At 44.5% G+C, this 19,818-nt stretch overlaps 2 protein-coding genes across 4 annotated transcripts; both read right to left on the reverse strand.

Moving 5' to 3' along the window:
* Positions 1-3,471: 3,471 nt before the first annotated feature.
* Positions 3,472-16,351, reverse strand: LOC116316453 (UDP-glucuronosyltransferase 2A2-like). 3 transcript variants are annotated; one of them, XM_039606735.1, is made up of 4 exons: positions 16,284-16,319; positions 16,157-16,207; positions 15,310-15,365; positions 3,472-6,060 (listed from the first exon to the last, which is right to left on the reverse strand). In XM_039606735.1, the coding sequence occupies exons 3-4, from the start codon at positions 15,310-15,312 to the stop codon at positions 4,468-4,470; spliced, it is 1,596 nt and encodes a 531-aa protein (XP_039462669.1). In that variant the 5' UTR covers positions 15,313-15,365; positions 16,157-16,207; positions 16,284-16,319; the 3' UTR covers positions 3,472-4,467. The 3 variants fall into 3 exon arrangements, with proteins under 3 accessions (XP_039462669.1, XP_039462677.1, XP_039462673.1); XM_039606743.1 differs by lacking the exon at positions 16,157-16,207 and having other exon boundaries at positions 3,472-6,001; positions 16,284-16,339; XM_039606739.1 differs by lacking the exons at positions 15,310-15,365; positions 16,157-16,207 and having other exon boundaries at positions 16,284-16,351.
* On the reverse strand, positions 15,690-19,558 carry LOC120433348 (UDP-glucuronosyltransferase 2C1-like). The gene is made up of 3 exons (XM_039599481.1): positions 18,771-19,558; positions 17,445-17,554; positions 15,690-15,729 (listed from the first exon to the last, which is right to left on the reverse strand). Exons 1-3 carry the CDS (start codon positions 19,488-19,490, stop codon positions 15,690-15,692), a joined length of 870 nt encoding a protein of 289 aa, XP_039455415.1. The 5' UTR covers positions 19,491-19,558.
* Positions 19,559-19,818: the final 260 nt, after the last annotated feature.

Genomic DNA, 19,818 nt, shown 5'->3' on the forward strand with positions numbered 1-19,818 from the left:
AAGAAACGGGAGTATTATGTTGTGGCGATGCTTCATTGCATCTGGAACTGAAGATTGAAGATTTTGAAAGACAATCTCGACAAAGAACAATGAGCCAGGTTTGCTCAGGAGGTGAGTGTGAGACTTGTTGAAAGCTACAACAACTGATTACAGATGGTTAGCTAACAAGGATGCACAACTTACCATTAGCATCAGAGAGCTTATAGGTTTGACCCTGGTAGGTTTTTTTTTTTTTTTTTTTTTCTAGGGGGGTTCTGTGTGCAAAGTAAAATAATGAAAGCATCCATAATAAAACTTGAATGTTTGGAAAAGTTGTGTTAAAAATTCTTTGCTCAGTTTAACAGCACTTGAGAAATACTTGTAAAACACAACAATGAATTTTCATAGGGAGGGCTAATAATTCTATCCTCATCTGTATATTGGCAATACAACAAAGCATTCTGCTAGTATTAATTGAAGACCGAGGCTGCTGTTTGCATAAACACATTTGTTGTTAAGGTGATTACTTAAATACGGAAGGTCAGCAAATGAAAACATGCATGGCTATGTTTCTCGTGGGACTCTTTTTACATTCACTGCACCTTTTCAAAGTTGATCTCAAACCAAAAACATGTGAACAAAGCTCCTCGAGGCGCTTGCTGGTTCAGAACTTTTCCTTCCTTCAATTGTTTTGCGTCATGATATGGCTCATTTCAACCCCCATGACACCATTTACTCAGACGCCTGGCATGTACTGACAGCTACTGTTTACTATTCATCGAAACATACTGTGTATGAATTTCACCAGAGCATAAATTATTAAAAGAAAACCTCTTCACACTATGTCAGAATTTAGGTTGGCAAATCTTTTGCATATGTAAACTTCCAAAGGCATTTGAATGTACAATTGCTAGCAAGAATATTGTTAACGGGTGTAGGATTGTAAGACCAGCTTGGAAAAATGTATGTAAACAGTTAATTAACAGATTAGTTTGGTCTGAACATGTGTTTGTGACAAGAATGACCCGACCACACAGTTCACGTTTCGACACTTTTTATTTGGTTGTTCTTTCTTCCAACTCTCGGCAGCAGCTTTCCAACTGCCAGCCACACACAAAACACCAACTCAGGTCCTGGTACATTCTTTATAGGTGAGACATAATCAGCGGATGGAGCTCAGGTGTGTCTCAGGCTCCCCTGACACCACCCTGAGCCCACTGCTCCACCTCTCCCCTGCAGCTGAGTCACAAGCCACACCCTGCCACAGTGTTTTATGGGGAAAATGGGCTGTTGGCCCCACAGACGAGCAGACTTATTTTTTTGCTTCAAAATTTAAGGTGAGGCTGATTCCCGTCACAAAACACCCACAAATTTTAAATTAAGCTACTTACATATGCTAAACGACATATATTTGCAAAGGTAAAGTGAGTACACTCTTAATTTTACAGAAAAAATGACATTATATTGAAATTGACTTATTAGTCTTTCAGGGAGCATAAAGTTTTGAAACAAACACAGCTGCTCATGTTTTTCGGCTCCTCAGCAAACATGTCTGTGTTGGGCAGGTGGTCACTTACAAATTACATTGTTACATTCAAAATCCTGCTCCTCACATACAAGGTCTTAAATAATCAGGCCCCATCTTATCTTAATGACCTTGTAGTACCATATCACCCTATTAGAGCACTTCGCTCTCACACTGCAGGCCTACTTGTTGTCCCTAGAGTATTCAAAAGTAGAATGGGAGGCAGAGCCTTCAGTTTTCAGGCCCCTCTTCTGTGGAACCAGCTTCCAGTTTGGATTCGGGAGACAGACACTATGTCTACTTTCAAGATTAGGCTTAAAACTTTCCTTTTTGCTAAAGCATATAGTTAGGGCTGCACCAGGTGACCCTGAATCCTCCCTTAGTTATGCTGCAATAGACGTAGGCTGCCGGGGGATTCCCATGATGCATTGAGTTTTTCCTTTTCAGTCACCTTTCTCACTCAACATGTGTTAATAGACCTCTCTGCATCGAATCGTACTTGTTATTAATCTGTCTCTCTTCCACAGCATGTCTTTATCCTGTTTTCCTTCTCTCTCCCCAACCGGTCGCAGCAGATGGCCCCGCCCCTCCCTGAGCCTGGTTCTGCCGGAGGTTTCTTCCTGTTAAAAGGGAGTTTGTCCTTCCCACTGTCGCCAAAGTGCTTGCTCATAGAGGGTCATATGATTGTTGGGTTTTTTCTCTGTATGTATTATTGCAGGGTCTACCTTACAATATAAAATGCCTTGAGGCAACTATTGTTGTGATTTGGCGCTATACAAATAAAATTGAATTGAATTGAATTATGTACTCTGGACATACTGGTGTGTTTAGCCATTTTGCAAAGAATAACAAACTATTTCAAATGCCACTTTATATGATTTTAGTTTTTCTTTTTCCCTGAAGATTCTCCTCTGTACAATAGAGCCCATAAAGTGTTAAAGAACAGTTTTATGCTGAAACATGTTCATCTTTATCTACCAAACAGTTTTTTTTTTGTTTGTTTTTTTACTAAGGTGTGAGTCTCGTCCTGACTTGGTCTGAGGTTATTTCCAAATTGAGCATCTCAAAAAAAAAAAACAACTGAACAGACCCTGACCACCTTTGTGCAGTTTGCAGCCCTGAAGTAAACAATCCCACAACTGCCACACTACAATCTAATACAAAATAAGTGTAGTATTTTGACTGTTCAGTAAATATCATAATTTGCTCATGTATGTCAATATTTATAAGAAATTGATTGATTGATTGATATACCTTTATTAGTCCCACAAGGGGGACATAACCCAGGAGAAGAAAGAAGATCAGTCAGTTTCATAAATGATCAATTGTTATTAAATCTAAGGCCCCGAGAACCAATCACAGAAAGTTGGGGAATGGCTGCAATCAAAGCATTGTAAGATAGTGAAAGATATACCCTTAGGCCCCCTTCTCCCCCCCTTCTTCAAACCAGTGTTCCTCCCTGTCCAAGATGTGTACATTCTCGTCATTGAAAGACTGGCCAGCGTGTTTTGAGGATCACAGAGATGGTCGACCCAAAGGATTGGGTCGCCCCAGCACAAACAGAGTGGTGCTGGTTTCAGTCATTATGCAAAGTTACTGTTTATAAAGTTGAGGAAACTCGCAGTCAGCTGAGACTGAAGAAGTAATTTGGATGAGTGACGAAACTGTTCTCCCACTGGTAAATGGTAAATGGCCTGTATTTGTATAGCGCTTTTCTAGTCCCTAAGGACCCCAAAGCGCTTTACATATCCAGTCATCCACCCATTCACACACACATTCACACACTGGTGATGGCAAGCTACGCTGTAGCCACAGCCACCCTGGGGCGCACTGACAGAGGCAGAGGTAACGTTGCTAGAGATGAACAGACTCAACTTTTTGGGAGTTCCTTACCTGGATGATTGAACATGCATTAAGACACAAACAAACATCACATGAATGCAAAAAAAAAAATGATACCATTGGTTTTACATGGTCTTTTATTGAAGGTTTACATCTTGTTTTTAGAGTCCAGTTCTCTTTAAGTTCTGTTTCATGCATGGTATTCACAAACACACAGTTATCGGTTATGGGTATGTCATAACCTGTGATCTTGCATTTCTCTGAGCTGTGACTCAAAGAAATAATATCAATTTCACACCAACTGCAGTTTATGCCACAAGTAACATGCTCACACCCATCCTCTAAACCTCAGCTTAAAACTATGTCAAAAAGCTCAAAAAAGTTTCAAGCTTGAAAAGAGTTCATTTCATTTGCTTTCCTTGTAGTCAGTGCTGGCTGGTCATTTTAAACATGGCAAACCCATCAAATAATCAGGACAGCATGTGCACGTAATTCCAATGAGCCAAAAACTTCCTTCCTCCCATTTATTGTTCAAACGTACTGTTTATGAGGGGCAGCCAATCAGAATGAATTTGGCCTAAAGGGAGTGAAAGGGAGCTCAAACAGCTTCTTTCAGATAGTTAAAGCACATTTGTAGCTAATTGTAATAAAGTTAGCACAAAAAGTAAAGAAATTTGTGTTTAGTCAACTATTTCATTGTCGTAACAATGCTTTCTGCCAATATATCGTATGTGTTGGAAAGGCTGTTTATTTCCCCTTAATGCATTTATAGGTTTAGCAGCAGAGTTGAGCATATGGGTTGAATCTTCTCTGCCAATCAACCAAGAAGCATTATTACAACAAACAAATAATGAACCTAACACAAATTTCCTGACCTTCGATATCATATCAAAAACCATGTTGTACTATATGATGCCTATATGAAGTAAAACTATTCCCCCTGAATGACAAATCTCTTTTGGGTAACTTTTTCTAAATCTCTAGCAAATGCAGTTCTAATTGCAACAATTTACATCTTCTTTAGAGCAAAAATTTAAGGGAGAAATTATTGTAAAGACTAATCATGTGACACTGACTCTGTTAAACTAAACTTTGCAAAGACTGCATCATGTTTGGGTCATTTACTCTGGTTTCATTTTTCTCTTTGACTTCTGGCAGCAGAGGAGCCTACAGACAAAGACCAAAGTCCAGATGAAAATTCCAGTTATAGCTATGGTTAAAGCAGCCACATCCAGGCAGAAATAGGAATACCAAGGCAGATGAAAACCTGCTGACTGTAGGTGAGGTGCTCCTTTGTTCCTAATGACATATTCAATCCAAAAGATGGCAGTGTCCATTGGAGTCACTGGCTTGTCACGGTGTAGCTGGGACAGATGCTGCATGTTAGTGTGGAAAGAGGGATTCTCAAGAACATCCTTGAGAGCGCCCAGGAAGTCTTCTTTGGTCAGTGAGTAAGCCTCTACAACCTGAGCTGCACCACGGACCTTCAGCCGGAGTAAGTTGTCAAACTGGTCAAAGAGGAGTGGGAGGCCCACAACAGGAACACTGTGGTAGATGGCTTCATACATGCCATTGGTGCCTCCATGGGCCACAAAGGCACGGGTCTTGGGGTGTCCCAGGAGGTCGTTCTGAGGTAGCCACTCCAACAGCAGGGTGTTGTTTCCAAGAGATGAAGGTTTTTCACCCACAAAACGCCAAATCACCTTCTGAGGGAGCTCAGCAAAAGCAGCAGCAATGGCCTCTGTGACCTTCCGAGGTAAGACTGATATCAACGTCCCCAGAGACATGACAACCACTCCGTGTTCTCCGGAGCTCTGTACGAATGCTTCCAGCTCAGCGGGGAGGGGTTGGGCCTTTTTGCAGTGGAAGCCCCCTACATATACTACATTAGGCATTGTGGGCCGAGGGAACTCAAAGACAAAATCTGCCCTGAACAGCCAGATATCAGCTCTACGCTGTAAAGACAGCAAATCAGTACCAGGAGGGAAGTGTCGTTGGAGCAGGTCTGAGTAGGCAGGATTTATGATCAAGTGCTGTTCAATGGCACTATAAAGATAATGCAGCATATTTTTGATTCTTTCCAGAAAGTCCATCTGATCATGGAGCTCACTTCCTGGCACAGGGACATATGACATAGGAGAGGGAGCTATGGTGAAATGACCTTCTCCGGTATTAATCCAGCGCACATTAAAAACCATAGGCAGCTTGAGGTATGTTGCAAGAAGAACCCCTATTGTCAGACCAGGGTCAGTTAACATTAAGTCAAACTTGGTATCCTGTAGCTTCTGAATAAATACTGTGTCTTCTATTATTGTAGCAACTGATCTGGCCAAGATCTTGTGACCCTGATCTAACATGGACGTGATCAAGTACTGTTGGCAGAACGTGCGTATAAATGTAGGATAAGTGCGACATTCCATAACATCTTGTATCATTTTGTTGTAGTAGTTAATGTCTGACTCATCCTCCAGCATGGTTATATTAATAGAAGTATAAATGGAAGAGTTATTAGGGATGTACCAGCTCTTTGCGGAGCGCAGAACTGTGATATTGTGGCCCCTGGAGTGTAACTGTTCAAGGATAATTTTCATGTTTATCCAGTGGCTACCATCGACGGGGACTACCAGAATGTTGCTGCTGCTACATGAAGGGGGCCTGAGAAGCAGGAAACAGAGCACTGTCAGAAACAGAGGGATGGAAAGACTGGACATTTCCTGGAAGAAACAATAGACAGAAACAAAGAATCAGACTTGTAACCTCAGTGAACACTAATACATTAAAAGTTTGAAAGTTACTGAGTCACTGGTGAAATGCTTACGTTTCAAACTGGTCTTTATTTTAATCACATAGTCAATAAACAAATGTTCGGAAACTAACTAAGGCCGATTATCAACTCAGTTTACCTAGTAACACATAGTCAATAAAAACATTTGATGAACTCTGTGCAATATGCGCCTCAGCATCCGTTGACCCCAGTCTGTGATTTTACATGGCCTACCACCACCCTCCCAGCTGCTGTTGTTCCTAATCACTGCCACTTTGTTATAATACAACTAACAGCTCACTATATTTAATAGCAAGGAAATTTCGTATTGTGGAGGTATGTAATAACGACAGGAGAGGTCTCAGTGTCTCACTCCAACTTTATTAACTGACTCTCACAAACTTCACATACAGTAAGCGCCAAAATCTCCACCCCAGCACTTCCTTTCAACTTGGGTGTGAGTGGAGCCACCTGGTGGTCCGCCACACATACCCCCCCTGAACACACAGTTAGGTCTCTATTCAGTCCAGGACCCTGGGCCTAAGCAAACGGCCCGAACGACTGAACCTGGGAGGGAGAGAACAGGCAGAGGAAGGTCCATCCTGTGAACGAGGCTGGCGGGCGGCGGGAAAGGCAGGAGGAGGCTCAAACGCCGGTGGGCGGGGGTAGTCCTGGGGAAAACCAGAGTCTGTTAACCCCATCGAAGGAGGCGGCCACGGCGAGGGGCCTGGGCCGGCACTACATGACTGTCCGGAAGAACATGTGCAGGTTTAAGTCTGTCAACACACACAGTCTCCCTCGACCCCAAAATCCAAAACAAAATGTTTCTGGCCCGGTTCGATAACCCTGAACGGGCCGTCATACAGCGACACATAGCGGTGTCCGGTGGGCATCGTGCCTGACAAAAACAAACTTAGCAGTCTCTAAAGTCTTTGGAACAAAAGCGTCAGGCAGGCAATGGTGCACGGACCAGGAACCCGAGCGAGTGCAAAAGCGGGTTGAGAGATAGCACCAATGGATCGAAGCAGGGGAGGGTTCTCGGGCAAGAATTCTCCAGGCACGCGGAGGGGCTGACCAAACACTAGCTCAGCTGGGGAAGCGCCGAGATCCTCCTTAACCGCAGAGCGCAGCCCAAGCAAAACCCACGGGAGGCGGTCAACCCAATTTCCATCCTTTAAGGAGGCGCGAAAAGCAGCCTTAGCGACCAGTGGAACCGTTCACACATCCCATTAGCTTGCGGGTTGTATGCGGTTGTGCGGTGGACCTTGGCCCCAGTCCATCAGCCATGGCCGACCAAAGCTCGGAAATGAACTGGGGCCTCTGTCTGAGGTAATGTCCGCGGGGGCGGCGCGAGACCCAGGTTGACAAAACGCCTTGGCCACCACTGCTGCTGTAGTGGGCGCCAGGGGACCGCTTCCGCCAGCGGGTGGTGCGGTCAACAATAGTCAAAAGGTGCGTAAAACCTTGTGACTGCAGCAGAGGACCCACCAGATCGACATGCACATGATCGAAACGTTTACCGGGTATGAAGAACTGCTCCAGGGGCGCTTTGGTGTGTTTATGAACCTTCATGACGCTGGCAAGGAATGCACGCCGCCGCCCATTCCTTAACCGATTTGGCGAAGGCCCGCCAAACAAATTTAGAGCTTACCAGTTTAACAGAGGCCCGGACCCCCGGATGAGAGAGAGCATGTACCGAGTCAAAAACTTGACGACGCCAGGAACGGGAACCACCGGGCGAGGGCGGCGGTGGAAACGTCACAGACCAGGAGGGGACCGCCGTTCTGCACGGGTCTGTCCTCCAGTATGAGGCCCGTCTGCGTGGACTTAAGTGCGAGGATGTCTGGGTCACTGCTCTGATCGGCAGCCATGGCGGAGTAGTCTATGCCGAGAAAGACATTAGAAACCAGCGCACGGGACAAACAGTCAGCCACATGATTGGATTTACCAGCCACGTGCCGAATGTCCATGGTAAACTCAGAAATGGCTGCCAACTGGCGCTGCTGGCGTGCACTCCATGGATCAGAAACCTTGGACATGGCAAACGTCAAGGGTTTGTGGTCCACGTATGCGGTAAAGTGACGACCCTCAAGAAAAAAACGGAAATGACGAGTCGCCAGGTGGAGAGCCAGTAGCTCCCTGTCAAAAACGCTGTAATTGCGCTCGCTGTCACGTAGCGTACGGCTGAAAAAGGCGAGCGGTTGCCAGACACCCGAGATTCGCTGTTCCAGCACCGCACCCACCGCTATGTCCGACGCATTGGTGGTCAACGCAATCGGTGCCGACGGGGATGGGTGGGCCAGAAGGGCAGCATTAGCTAACGCCGACTTAGCATCAGAAAACGCTTGGATGCTTTCCGGAATCCAGTCAACGGAGTCATTAGCCTTCTTACATTTTAACGCCCCATAAAGGGGTTCAGCAGATGTGCCACTCTGGGGAGAAAACGGTTGTAAAAATTCACCATCCCCAAAAATTCCTGCAGTGCCTTAACATTCGTGGGACGCGGAAAATCTGAAACAGCTCGGACCTTGTCAGGCAACGGAACCGCACCCTGGGCGGAAATACGGTGCCCGAGGAAGTCGAGAACCGGCAACCCAAACTGGCATTTAGACGGATTAATGATCAGTCCATGCTCCGCCAAACGCCGAAAAACCTGACGCAGATGGAACATGTGTTGCTCCTCCGAGCCGCTGGCCACCAGTATATCATCAAGATATACAAAAACAAAGGGCAGCCCGCGCAAGACCGAGTCCATCAACCGCTGGAAGGTTTGGGCGGCACCTTTCAGGCCAAAAGGCATGCGCAGAAACTCGAAAAGGCCGAAAGGTGTAATGACGGCGGTTTTGGGGACATCCTCCGCGCGCACGGGAACCTGGTGATATCCCCGTACCAAATCGATCTTCAAAAAAACCGAGGTCCCCGCAACATGGGCGGAAAAATCTTGGATGTGGGGAATGGGATAACGATCGTTCTCCGTGACGTTATTGAGACGGCGGAAATCCCCACAAGGTCGCCACCGACCGTCAGATTTGGGCACCATGTGTAACGGGGAAGCCCAGGCACTGTTCGAACGCTGCACGATGCCCAGGCACATGGTGGCAAACTCTTCCCGAGCGACAGCCAGTTTGGCAGGGTCGAGGCGGCGCGCCCGCGCAAACACCGGGGGCCCTACTGTAGTTATGTAATGCTCCACCCCGTGCTTCGTCACAGTGCTCGAGAAAGTGGGGACAGTGAGTGAGGGAAACTCAGAAAGCAAACACTGAAAAGCATCACCCGAATCTACCGAGTTAGCATGCACCACGGGCTGGGCACCCCGAGTCAAACAGGGTAATGAGGAAAATGACACAGCATCAATTAAACGTCTGTTAGCAACATCAACCAGCAGTCCGTGAGCACAAAGAAAATCAGCGCCTATTATAGGCACAGAGCTAGCAGCAACAACAAAGTTCCACTGAAAGTCACGGTCATGAAAGCAAACAGTCACCAACCTTTCACCGAAGGTTTTGATGGGGGAGCCATTAGCCGCAGTTAGCAAAGGCCCGCAGCCCTCAGCTAGCCTGTCCGAGCCAGCCGGGGGAAGAAGGCTCTTCTGTGAGCCGGAGTCCACCAGGAAACGCCTCCCCGAGCGTGAGTCCTCTATGAACAGCAGCCGTTCCTTGTTGCCAGCGGTCGCAGCTGCTACAGAGTGCTGGCGTGCCCGTTTCCCTGGGTCTGGAAACTGCAAGGCGGGAGACAGCGCCGTGCCTTCGCTCCAAAACGCTGGTGATAAAAACAAAGCCCTTTTCATGGTGCCGCCGTGCAGCGATTCCAGCCACCGTGGACGGTCGGAGGGCCCCTGGAGCATCGGTGAGGGGGCGGGGAAACGGCCGTGTGATCCGGGACAATCGCCTGGGCGCCAAACTTCTGGTAGCCAGGAGGATGCGATCCGCCTCTTCCGCAAGGGAGCGGTAATCTTCGTGGCCAATAGCGGGGAGTTGGCAAGGCCAGCGCGCACTGGAGCCGGCAGCTGTCGGAGAAAGAGGTGGGTGAAGAGGAATCCTCCGTCATCCGCGCCCAGACAGCATGCTCTCCATGAGCTCGAGAGCTGTGCCGTCGCCCAAGCCCGCGAGGGAAAGGAGTTTCTCGGCTCGCTCAGCATCAGAGAGGGAGTAACGCCGCAGCAGCAGCGCCTTGAGGGCGGTGTACTTGTCTTGGGCTGGGGGGTCCCGGAGGAGAGTCATCACGCGGCGGGTTGACAGCGGGTCAAGTGAGGTCACCACATGGTGGTATTTAGTATCGTCGGCTGAAACTCCACGAAGAGCAAACTGAGCTTCTCGTGCACGAACCATGAAGGAGGGTCGTGAAGCCAAAATCCGCAATTTAAGCGCCACAGCAAACGCAGCCATCGGCGGAGGTGGAAGTCCGGCGGCAGCCGATGCTTCCAGGCCGGAGCTGGCTTCGTCTTCGAGCCTTAGCATGTTCGCCACAGGGGTCACCAATGTGGAGGTATGTAATAACGACAGGAGAGGTCTCAGTGTCTCACTCCAACTTTATTAACTGACTCTCACAAACTTCACATACAGTAAGCGCCAAAATCTCCACCCCAGCACTTCCTTTCAACTTGGGTGTGAGTGGAGCCACCTGGTGGTCCGCCACAGTATCACGGTTTCCCAAAGGAATTCACTAAGCTCCTAAGATTCTTCCACAAATGCTTGTAGAAGCAGTCTGCATGTCTAGGTGCTTGATTTGATACACTTGTGACCATGGAAGTCATCGGAACCCCTGAATTCAATAATTCATGCAAAATGTGAATACTTTTCGCTATATAGTGTTTTGTTTGAACAGAACTTGTCTGCGAATTTAAGTCATTGACATCCATTAGTCTGGAAAGGCTTACAAAGCCATTTATAAGGCTGCGGGACCTCAGTGAACCACAGTAAGAGCCATTATTCACAAATGGAGAAAACTTGGAACAGTGGTGAACCTTCACAGGAGTGGCTGGGCTACCATAATGACTTAAGGAGTACATTGAAGAGGTCAGAAAAATCCCCAAACAAACTTCTAAACAGCTACAGGCCTCACTTGTCTAGAATATATATATATGTATGTATATATATATATATATATATATATATATATATATATATATATATATATATATATATATATATATATATATATATATATAAAAAAAGCCCCTGCGGGCGGTTTATCCTTCAAGCTCGGGTCCTCTACCAGAGGCCTGGGAGCTTGAGGGTCCTCATGCAGTATCTTAGCTGTTCCCAGGACTGCGCTCTTCTGGACAGAGATCTCCGATGTTGTTCCCGGGATCTGCTGGAGCCACTCGCCTAGCTTGGGAGTCACCGCACCTAGTGCTCCGATTACCACGGGACCACCGTTACCTTCACCCTCCACATCCTCTCGAGCTCTTCTCTGAGCCCTTGGTATTTCTCCAGCTTCGTGTTCCTTCTTCTTGATGTTGCTGTCATTCGAACCGCTACATCGATCACTACGGCCGTCTTCTTCTGTTTGTCTACCACCACTATGTCCGGTTGGTTAGCCACCACCATTTTGTCCGTCTGTATCTGGAAGTCCCACAGGATCTTAGCTCGGTCATTCTCCACCACCCTTGGAGGCGTCTCCCATTTTGACCTCGGAACTTCCTGGCCATACTCGGCACAGATGTTCCTGTACACTATGCCGGCCACTTGGTTATGGCGTTCCATGTATGCCTTGCCTGCTAGCATCTTGCACCCTGCTGTTATGTGCTGGATTGTCTCAGGGGCATCTTTACACAGCCTGCACCTGGGGTCTTGCCTGGTGTGATAGACCCCAGCCTCTATGGATCTTGTACTCAGAGCTTGTTCTTGTGCTGCCATGATTAGTGCCTCTGTGCTGTCTTTCAGTCCAGCTTTGTCCAACCACTGGTAGGATTTCTGGATATCAGCCACCTCCTCTATCTGCCGGTGGTACATACCGTGCTGGGGCCTGTCCTTCCATGATGGTTCCTCGTCTCCCTCCTCTTTCTTGGGTTTCTGCTGCCTGAGGTATTCACTGAGCATGCTGTCAGTTGGGGCCATCTTCCCAATGTATTCTTGGATGTTCGTTGTCTCATCCTGGACTGTGGTGCTGACACTCACCAGTCCCCGGCCCCCTTCCTTCCGCTTAGCGTACAGCCTCAGGGTGCTGGACTGGGGGTGAAACCCTCCATGCATGGTAAGGAGCTTTCTTGTCTTTATGTCAGTGGCTTCTATCTCCTCCTTTGGCCAACTTATTATACCAGCTGGGTACCTGATCACAGGCAGGGCGTAGGTGTTGATAGCCTCAGGACTTGCCTGACCCTCTGCAGGTACTTGGTGGTTGCAGCTTTCCTAGCGGTCTCTTGATATATATATACAGTGGCTTGCAAAAGTATTCGGCCCCCTTGAACTTTTCCATATTTTGTCACATTACAGCCACAAACATGAATCAATTTTATTGGAATTCCACGTGAAAGACCAATACAAAGTGGTGTACACATGAGAAGTGGAACGAAAATCATACATGATTCCAAACATTTTTTACAAATAAATAACTGAAAAGTGGGGAGTGCGTAATTATTCAGCCCCCTGAGTCAATACTTTGTAGAACCACCTTTTGCTGCAGTTACAGCTGCCAGTCTTTTAGGGTATGTCTCTACCAGCTTTGCACATCTACAGACTGAAATTCTTGCCCATTCTTCTTTGCAAAACAGCTCCAGCTCAGTCAGATTAGATGGACAGCGTTTGTGAACAGCAGTTGTCAGATCTTGCCACAGATTCTAGATTGGATTTAGACACCAGACAGGTCAGGGATAAAGTTATTGAGAAATTTAAAGCAGGCTTAGGCTACAAAAAGATTTCCCAAGCCTTGGACATCCCACGTAGCACTGTTCAAGTGATCATTCAGAAATGGAAGGAGTGTGGCACAACTGTAAACCTACCAAGACAAGGCCGTCCACCTAAACTCACAGGCCGAACAAGGAGAGCGCTGATCAGAAATGCAGCCAAGAGGCCCATGGTGACTCTGGACGAGCTGCAGAGATCTACAGCTCAGGTGGGGGAATCTGTCCATAGGACAACTATTAGTTGTGCACTGCACAAAGTTGGCCTTTATGGAAGAATGGCAAGAAGAAAGCCATTGTTAACAGAAAACCATAAGAAGTCCCATTTGCAGTTTTCCACAAGCCATGTGGGGAACACAGCAAACATGTGGAAGAAGGTGCTCTGGTCAGATGAGACCAAAATGGAACTTTTTGGCCAAAATGCAAAACGCTATGTGTGGTGGAAAACTAACACTGCACATCACACTGAACACACCATCCCCACTGTCAAATATGGTGGTGGCAGCATGATGCTCTGGGGGTGCTTCTCTTCAGCAGGGACAGGGAAGCTGGTCAGAGTTGATGGGAAGATGGATGGAGCCAAATACAGGGCAATCTTGGAAGAAAACCTCTTGGAGTCTGCAAAAGACTTGAGACTGGGGCGGAGGTTCACCTTCCAGCAGGACAACGACCCTAAACATAAAGCCAGGGCAACAATGGAATGGTTTAAAACAAAACATATCCATGTGTTAGAATGGCCCAGTCAAAGTCCAGATCTAAATCCAATCGAGAATCTGTGGCAAGATCTGAAAACTGCTGTTCACAAACGCTGTCCATCTAATCTGACTGAGCTGGAGCTGTTTTGCAAAGAAGAATGGGCAAGAATTTCAGTCTCTAGATGTGCAAAGCTGGTAGAGACAAACCCTAAAAGACTGGCAGCTGGAATTGCAGCAAAAGGTGGTTCTACAAAGTATTGACTCAGGGGGCTGAATAATTACGCACACCCCACTTTTCAGTTATTTATTTGTAAAAAATGTTTGGAATCATGTACGATTTTCGTTCCACTTCTCACGTGTACACCACTTTGTATTGGTCTTTCACGTGGAAATCCATTAAAATTGATTCATGTTTGTGGCTGTAATGTGCCAAAATGTGGAAAAGTTCAAGGGGGCCGAATACTTTTGCAAGCCACTGTATATATGTATGTTCAAAGGATAAGTGCTACAAGCCTCATTGCTCATTGCTATATATATTAGTGCGGATCGCCCCGTGCGAGGGCTGTATGGCATCAACGCATTAGCGTGGCTAGCTGGTTAACGGTTAGCTCATTAACACGTTAGTGCCATGCAGCCACTGCAGGGGCGATGCGCGTTAACTCACTAGGGGAGATTTGCTGCGTTAATGCGGTTATTGCATTGACGTCATTTTAACGAGAATAGCGCTGACAGCACTAATGTGTATATATATATATACATATATATATATATATATATATATATATATATATATATATATATATATATATATATATATATATATATATAGATATGTATATATATGTATATACAGTATGTTCAAAGGATAAGTGCTACAAGCCTCATTGCTCATCACTGGTTTTATAACATGTTAAAATCAAACTTTGCTTGAGATAAACTGAGCTTTAACATCTTTCAGGGTCCAATGATCTGTGCTACTAGCTTTGTATTAGATTGTGATCTGGTCTGCTGTTTGTTACCAACAGCAGGTAGCTGTTTCTTTTTCTGTCTGCCACTTTAGCACTTTACCAGTATCATCCAGGTTCTCTCTGTGCAGAAACAACACTGCAGGAGACCCAGATCAAACCAGTAGAATTCTTTACTTTGGCCAGTAGAAGTATATTATCATACTAATTCTGAAGCAATCCTTTTTCATATACAGTCGTCCCTCGCTATAACGCGGTTCAGCTTTCGCAGCCTCGCTGTTTTGTGGATTTTTTTTGTGCAATTTTGCATGCTTTTTTTTTCCTGATCAGCTGTAGACCATTGTCAATCAATCTCCTTCATGCCATGTCTCCTGTACAGTACAGAAAGCATTCAGCTTGTCAAATTTACCTAAATCTTCAGTCGTTAGCAGCGTAACTCTGAAGTGCTGTACTGTATGTTTGTAAGTTTTCTCCCCAACAAACACAACAATATATAAAAATTGTTTTGCACTGTCAAATGCACCTGCGGTAATACGCAAAAGGCAGAGGAAGATGCTAACCATCGCACAAAAAGTTGGACTTCTGGACATGCTAAAGGAAGGTATTTTTCGGACTATAAGGTGCATTAAGCGAAACAAAACAGTCAGATAAGTCAAACTTTACTCAACTTATTCTTCTTGCTTCATCTACTTCCATACCATTGATTCATCAATCTTGAATTCTCTGGCAGCTGCTCTATTCCCATGTTCTTGACCTGAAAACAGGGTTTGATCTTTGGTTTCATTCTATAATACTGGACTTTTTCTACGAAGGTTTGAACTTTGAGAGTGTTTAAACAAGAAAGAAAAGTGTGAAATGCCTGTCTGAGAAAAGTGTATAACGTGTGTAGTGAGGGGTTTTACAGCCTTAAAACATCTATAATAATTGTCAAAATTAAAGATGGCTACTTTGTGGATTTCACTTATCACGGGTTATTTTTTGAACGTAACTCCCGCAATAAACCACTGTACAGTAACCACTGTACTTCAGATAGTCTCTTCATCCCTTCACTCAGATAAGATACTTTCAAATCTCTAACCTATTGCTCAGCTTTCTGAATTTCATATGGCTGCAGAGACCTATAAATATAAACAGACAGACACATGTCAGTAACAGGCTCTGAAGCCACTCATCATGTTACAGACCAAAGTCCCTGGGTTTGGGACTGTTGGGATTTTTCCAATGGAAAGAACAGACAATATGTAAAACAAAAAGATATCATATGTAAAAATTCCCATTAAAATTCCTTTTTATATAATAAAAATGAATGAATTTTTTAAATTTGAATTTTAAACAGCTTATTAAAGTGGTCATTAATTATACAAATATATAATACCTCAGACTTTACTTTTCCAACAGTCATCACTGTCTGTCCACTCTATAATCTGTGGCTGGAATTCTTCACACATCCACCCTCCAATTAGCTATTTGTTTGGACTTGTGAGAAGGACAGAATATCTTGTCTGAATATGCTTTTTTAAACAGGGTTCAAATAGTTGCGCTCACCTTTGTATATTACGCTGTATAAAATCCCCAGTGACACTGATATGTGAAGGGCTAAAATAATACACAAGTAAAGTTGTATTATGGCTGACATTTTAAGTGAAAAGTGTTAGATTATAATAGACCTTACCTGTTTTTTCCTTTATCAAATTCCAGAAGTTTGACTTGTGCTCCAGATGCTACGTGAGCTGAGATACTGTGTGATATGTTTCTGCAGACTGTTGTACCTTTGAACACACAGACTATTTTACATCAGGTCAAAGTTCAGAATGTAGATGAGAGGTAACTCATAAAGGTCTGTGGCCTGTGCGTCAAAGTAAAAGTTAAATTAGTGTAGCATGAGTCTAATATGTCCTGTGCTCATGTGTATAGTATGTGTATAGTATCCTTACATATTGCAGATATTTATATATAATTTATCCTACATTTTAGTTTTGTTCTAAATACTTCACATATTATCCTTATTTTGCCTTTCACCCAGGTGTCTACTGGTTATCAGATGTACTTTTGTTTGGTTTAGTACAAACTTACCCCTCACCTTATTTCCTGATCCCCTCAACATTATTTCTCATTTTCTAGAGGAAAGATTTATGACTGTGATTAATGAGTGAGGCATGTGAGAGCCCACGTCACAAGGTTTCCATCCTGATTCTGATTCTCAAAGTTCACTGAGGAAAATTTAAGCAAAATTCACTCATTGCACAAAAAGTTGGATATTCCCAATAAAGTAAATTCAGTAGTAAAACATGTTTTTTTTTAAATGACCTCACCCAGCGGTCCCCAACCTTTTTTGCGCCACGGACCGGTTTAATGTAAGACAATATTTTCACAGACCGGCCTTTAAGGTGTCACCGATAAATACAACAAAATAAAATGATACGACCAAAACAAAAACTGTGGTATTTTGTAAATATCATAATAAATGCGAATTCACTGTGTAATTGTGCAACTTTATTAGAATAGAATAGAATAAACCTTTATTATCCCACGGATGAGAAATTTCGCTGTTACAGAGCTCTTACAGCAAGGGAAAATAAAATATAAAAGGAAGACACAAGGTGGTCCTATATACATAAGCAACCGAAGGTCGTATATATAGGTATATACAGGTAACAATGTACAGAATATGTATAGAAAAATAGAAAAATTGCACGGAGATATGTATAAAATATACAGAGATATGTATCAAATCTACAAAGCTATGTATAAGTTAGTCCACAAAGTCCAGTTTGTTTTAGTCCAGTTTGTTATTGAGGTGAACACCCAGGTATTTGTACTCCTCAAACTGTACACATTTTCAATGTCCAAAGCCTGGATGTTCACTGGTGTAATAGGGGGTGGCTTCTTGCTGAAGTCAATGACCAGCTCCTTCGTCTTGCTGGCATTGATGCGAAGATTGTTCTGTTCGCACCAGGTTGTGAAACAAACACAGTTGCTTGACTTTTCGGCTCCTCAGCATACATGTTTGCATGGGGCAGGTGGTCACTTGCAAATTACATTATGTACTCTGGACATATTGGTGTGTTTAGCCATTTTGCAAACAATAACAAGCTATTTCAAATGCCACTTTATATGATTTTTCTTTTTCTTTTTCCTTGAAGAATCTCCTCTGTACAATAGAGACCCATGAAGTGTTAAAGAACAGTTTTATGTTATTAGTGTCAGACTGCGATAAAAATGTCAGGTAATTTCCTGAGTAATCTGAAACATTTGCTGTCAGTGACTTGCTTATTTGAAGTGAGTCTTAGATATAATGACAGTGTAACTCATCCTGAATCTGAATTCATGCCTGTGCTTGCATTTGTCTGAGCTGTGACTCAAAGAAAGAATATCAATTTAACACCTACTGCAGTTTATGCCACATGTAACACTCTCACACCTATCGTGTAACCTTCACCCTAAAACTATGTCAAAAAGCCAAAAGAGTTCGTCTCCTTTGCTTTCCTTGTAGTCAGTGCTGGCTGGTCATTTTAAACATGGTCAACCCATCAAATAATCAGGACAGCATGTGCACGTAATTCCAATGAGCCAAAAACTTCCTTCCTCCCTTCTTTCAGATAGTTAAAGCACATTTGTAGCTAATTGTAATAAAGTTAGCACAAAAAGTAAAGAAATTTGTGTTTAGTCAATTTTTTCATTGTCGTAACAATGCTTTCTGCCAATATATCGTATGTGTTGGAAAGGCTGTTTATTTCCCCTTAATGCATTTGTAGTTTTAGCAGCAGAGTTGAGCTTATGGGTTGAATCTTCTCTGACAATCAACCAAGAAGCATTATTACAACAAACAAATAATGAACCTAACACAAATTTCCTGACCTTCGATATCATATCAAAAACCATGTTGTACTATATGATGCCTATATGAAGTAAAACTATTCCCACTGAATGACAAATCTCTTTTGGGGTAACTTTTTCTAAATCTCTAGCAAATGCAGTTCTAATTGCAACAATTTACATCTTCTTTAGAGCAAAAAATTAAGGGAGAAATTATTGTAAAGACTAATCATGTGACATTGACTCTGGTAAACTAAACTTTGCAACGATTGCATCATGTTTGGGTCATTTACTCTGGTTTCATTTTTCTCTTTGACTTCTGGCAGCAGAGGAGCCTACAGACAAAGACCAAAGCCCAGGTGAAAATTCCAGTTATAGCTATGGTTAAAGCAGCCACATCCAGGCAGAAATAGGAATACCAAGGCAGATGAAAACCTGCTGACTGTAGGTGAGGTGCTCCTTTGTTCCCGATGACATATTCAATCCAAAAGATGGCAGTGTCCATTGGAGTCACTGGCTTGTCACGGTGTAGCTGGGACAGATGCTGCATGTTAGTGTGGAAAGGGGGATTCTCAAGAACATCCTTGAGCGCGCCCAGGAAGTCTTCTTTGGTCAGTGAGTAAGCCTCTACAACCTGAGCTGCACCACGGACCTTCAGCCGGAGTAAGTTGTCAAACTGGTCAAAGAGGAGTGGGAGGCCCACAACAGGAACACTGTGGTAGATGGCTTCATACATGCCATTGGTGCCTCCATGGGCCACAAAGGCACGGGTCTTGGGGTGTCCCAGGAGGTCATTCAGAGGTAGCCACTCCAACAGCAGGGTGTTGTTTCCAAGAGATGAAGGTTTTTCACCCACAAAACGCCAAATCACCTTCTGAGGGAGCTCAGCAAAAGCAGCAGCAATGGCCTCTGTGACCTTCCGAGGTAAGACTGATATCAACGACCCCAGAGACATGACAACCACTCCGTGTTCTCCGGAGCTCTGCATGAATGCTTCCAGCTCAGCGGGGAGGGGTTGGGCCTTTTTGCAGTGGAAGCCCCCTACATATACTATATTAGGCATTGTGGGCCGAGGGAACTCAAAGACAAAAAGTTATTAGGGATGTACCAGCTCTTTGCAGAGCGCAGAACTGTGATATTGTGGCCCCTGGAGTGTAACTGTTCAAGGATAATTTTCATGTTTATCCAGTGGCTACCATCGACAGGGACTACCAGAATGTTGCTGCTGCTACATGGAGGGGGCCTGAGAAGCAGGAACCAGAGCACTGTCAGAAACAGAGAGATGGAAAGATCGGACATTTCCTGGAAGAAATAATAGAAACAAAGAATCAGACTTGTAACCTCAGTAACTTATAACCTGTTAGCTTTCACTGAGTCAGTGGTGAAGCACC

The sequence above is a fragment of the Oreochromis aureus genome, linkage group 3 (assembly GCF_013358895.1).
Source record: "Oreochromis aureus strain Israel breed Guangdong linkage group 3, ZZ_aureus, whole genome shotgun sequence".
NCBI lineage: Eukaryota > Metazoa > Chordata > Actinopteri > Cichliformes > Cichlidae > Oreochromis > Oreochromis aureus.

Excerpts from the sequence above, each read along its gene's own strand:
- LOC120433348 (XM_039599481.1), bottom strand. The coding sequence starts at position 19,490 with ATGCCTAATATAGTATATGTAGGGGGCTTCCACTGCAAAAAGGCCCAA. Across the intron at positions 17,555-18,770 it reads TCACCTGGGCTTTGGTCTTT|AACAATCTTCGCATCAATGC; the intron begins GTCTGTAGGCTC and ends TGGTGCGAACAG. Across the intron at positions 15,730-17,444 it reads GCTTTGGACATTGAAAATGT|GTCTCTGCAGCCATATGAAA; the intron begins GTACAGTTTGAG and ends TTATATTTATAG.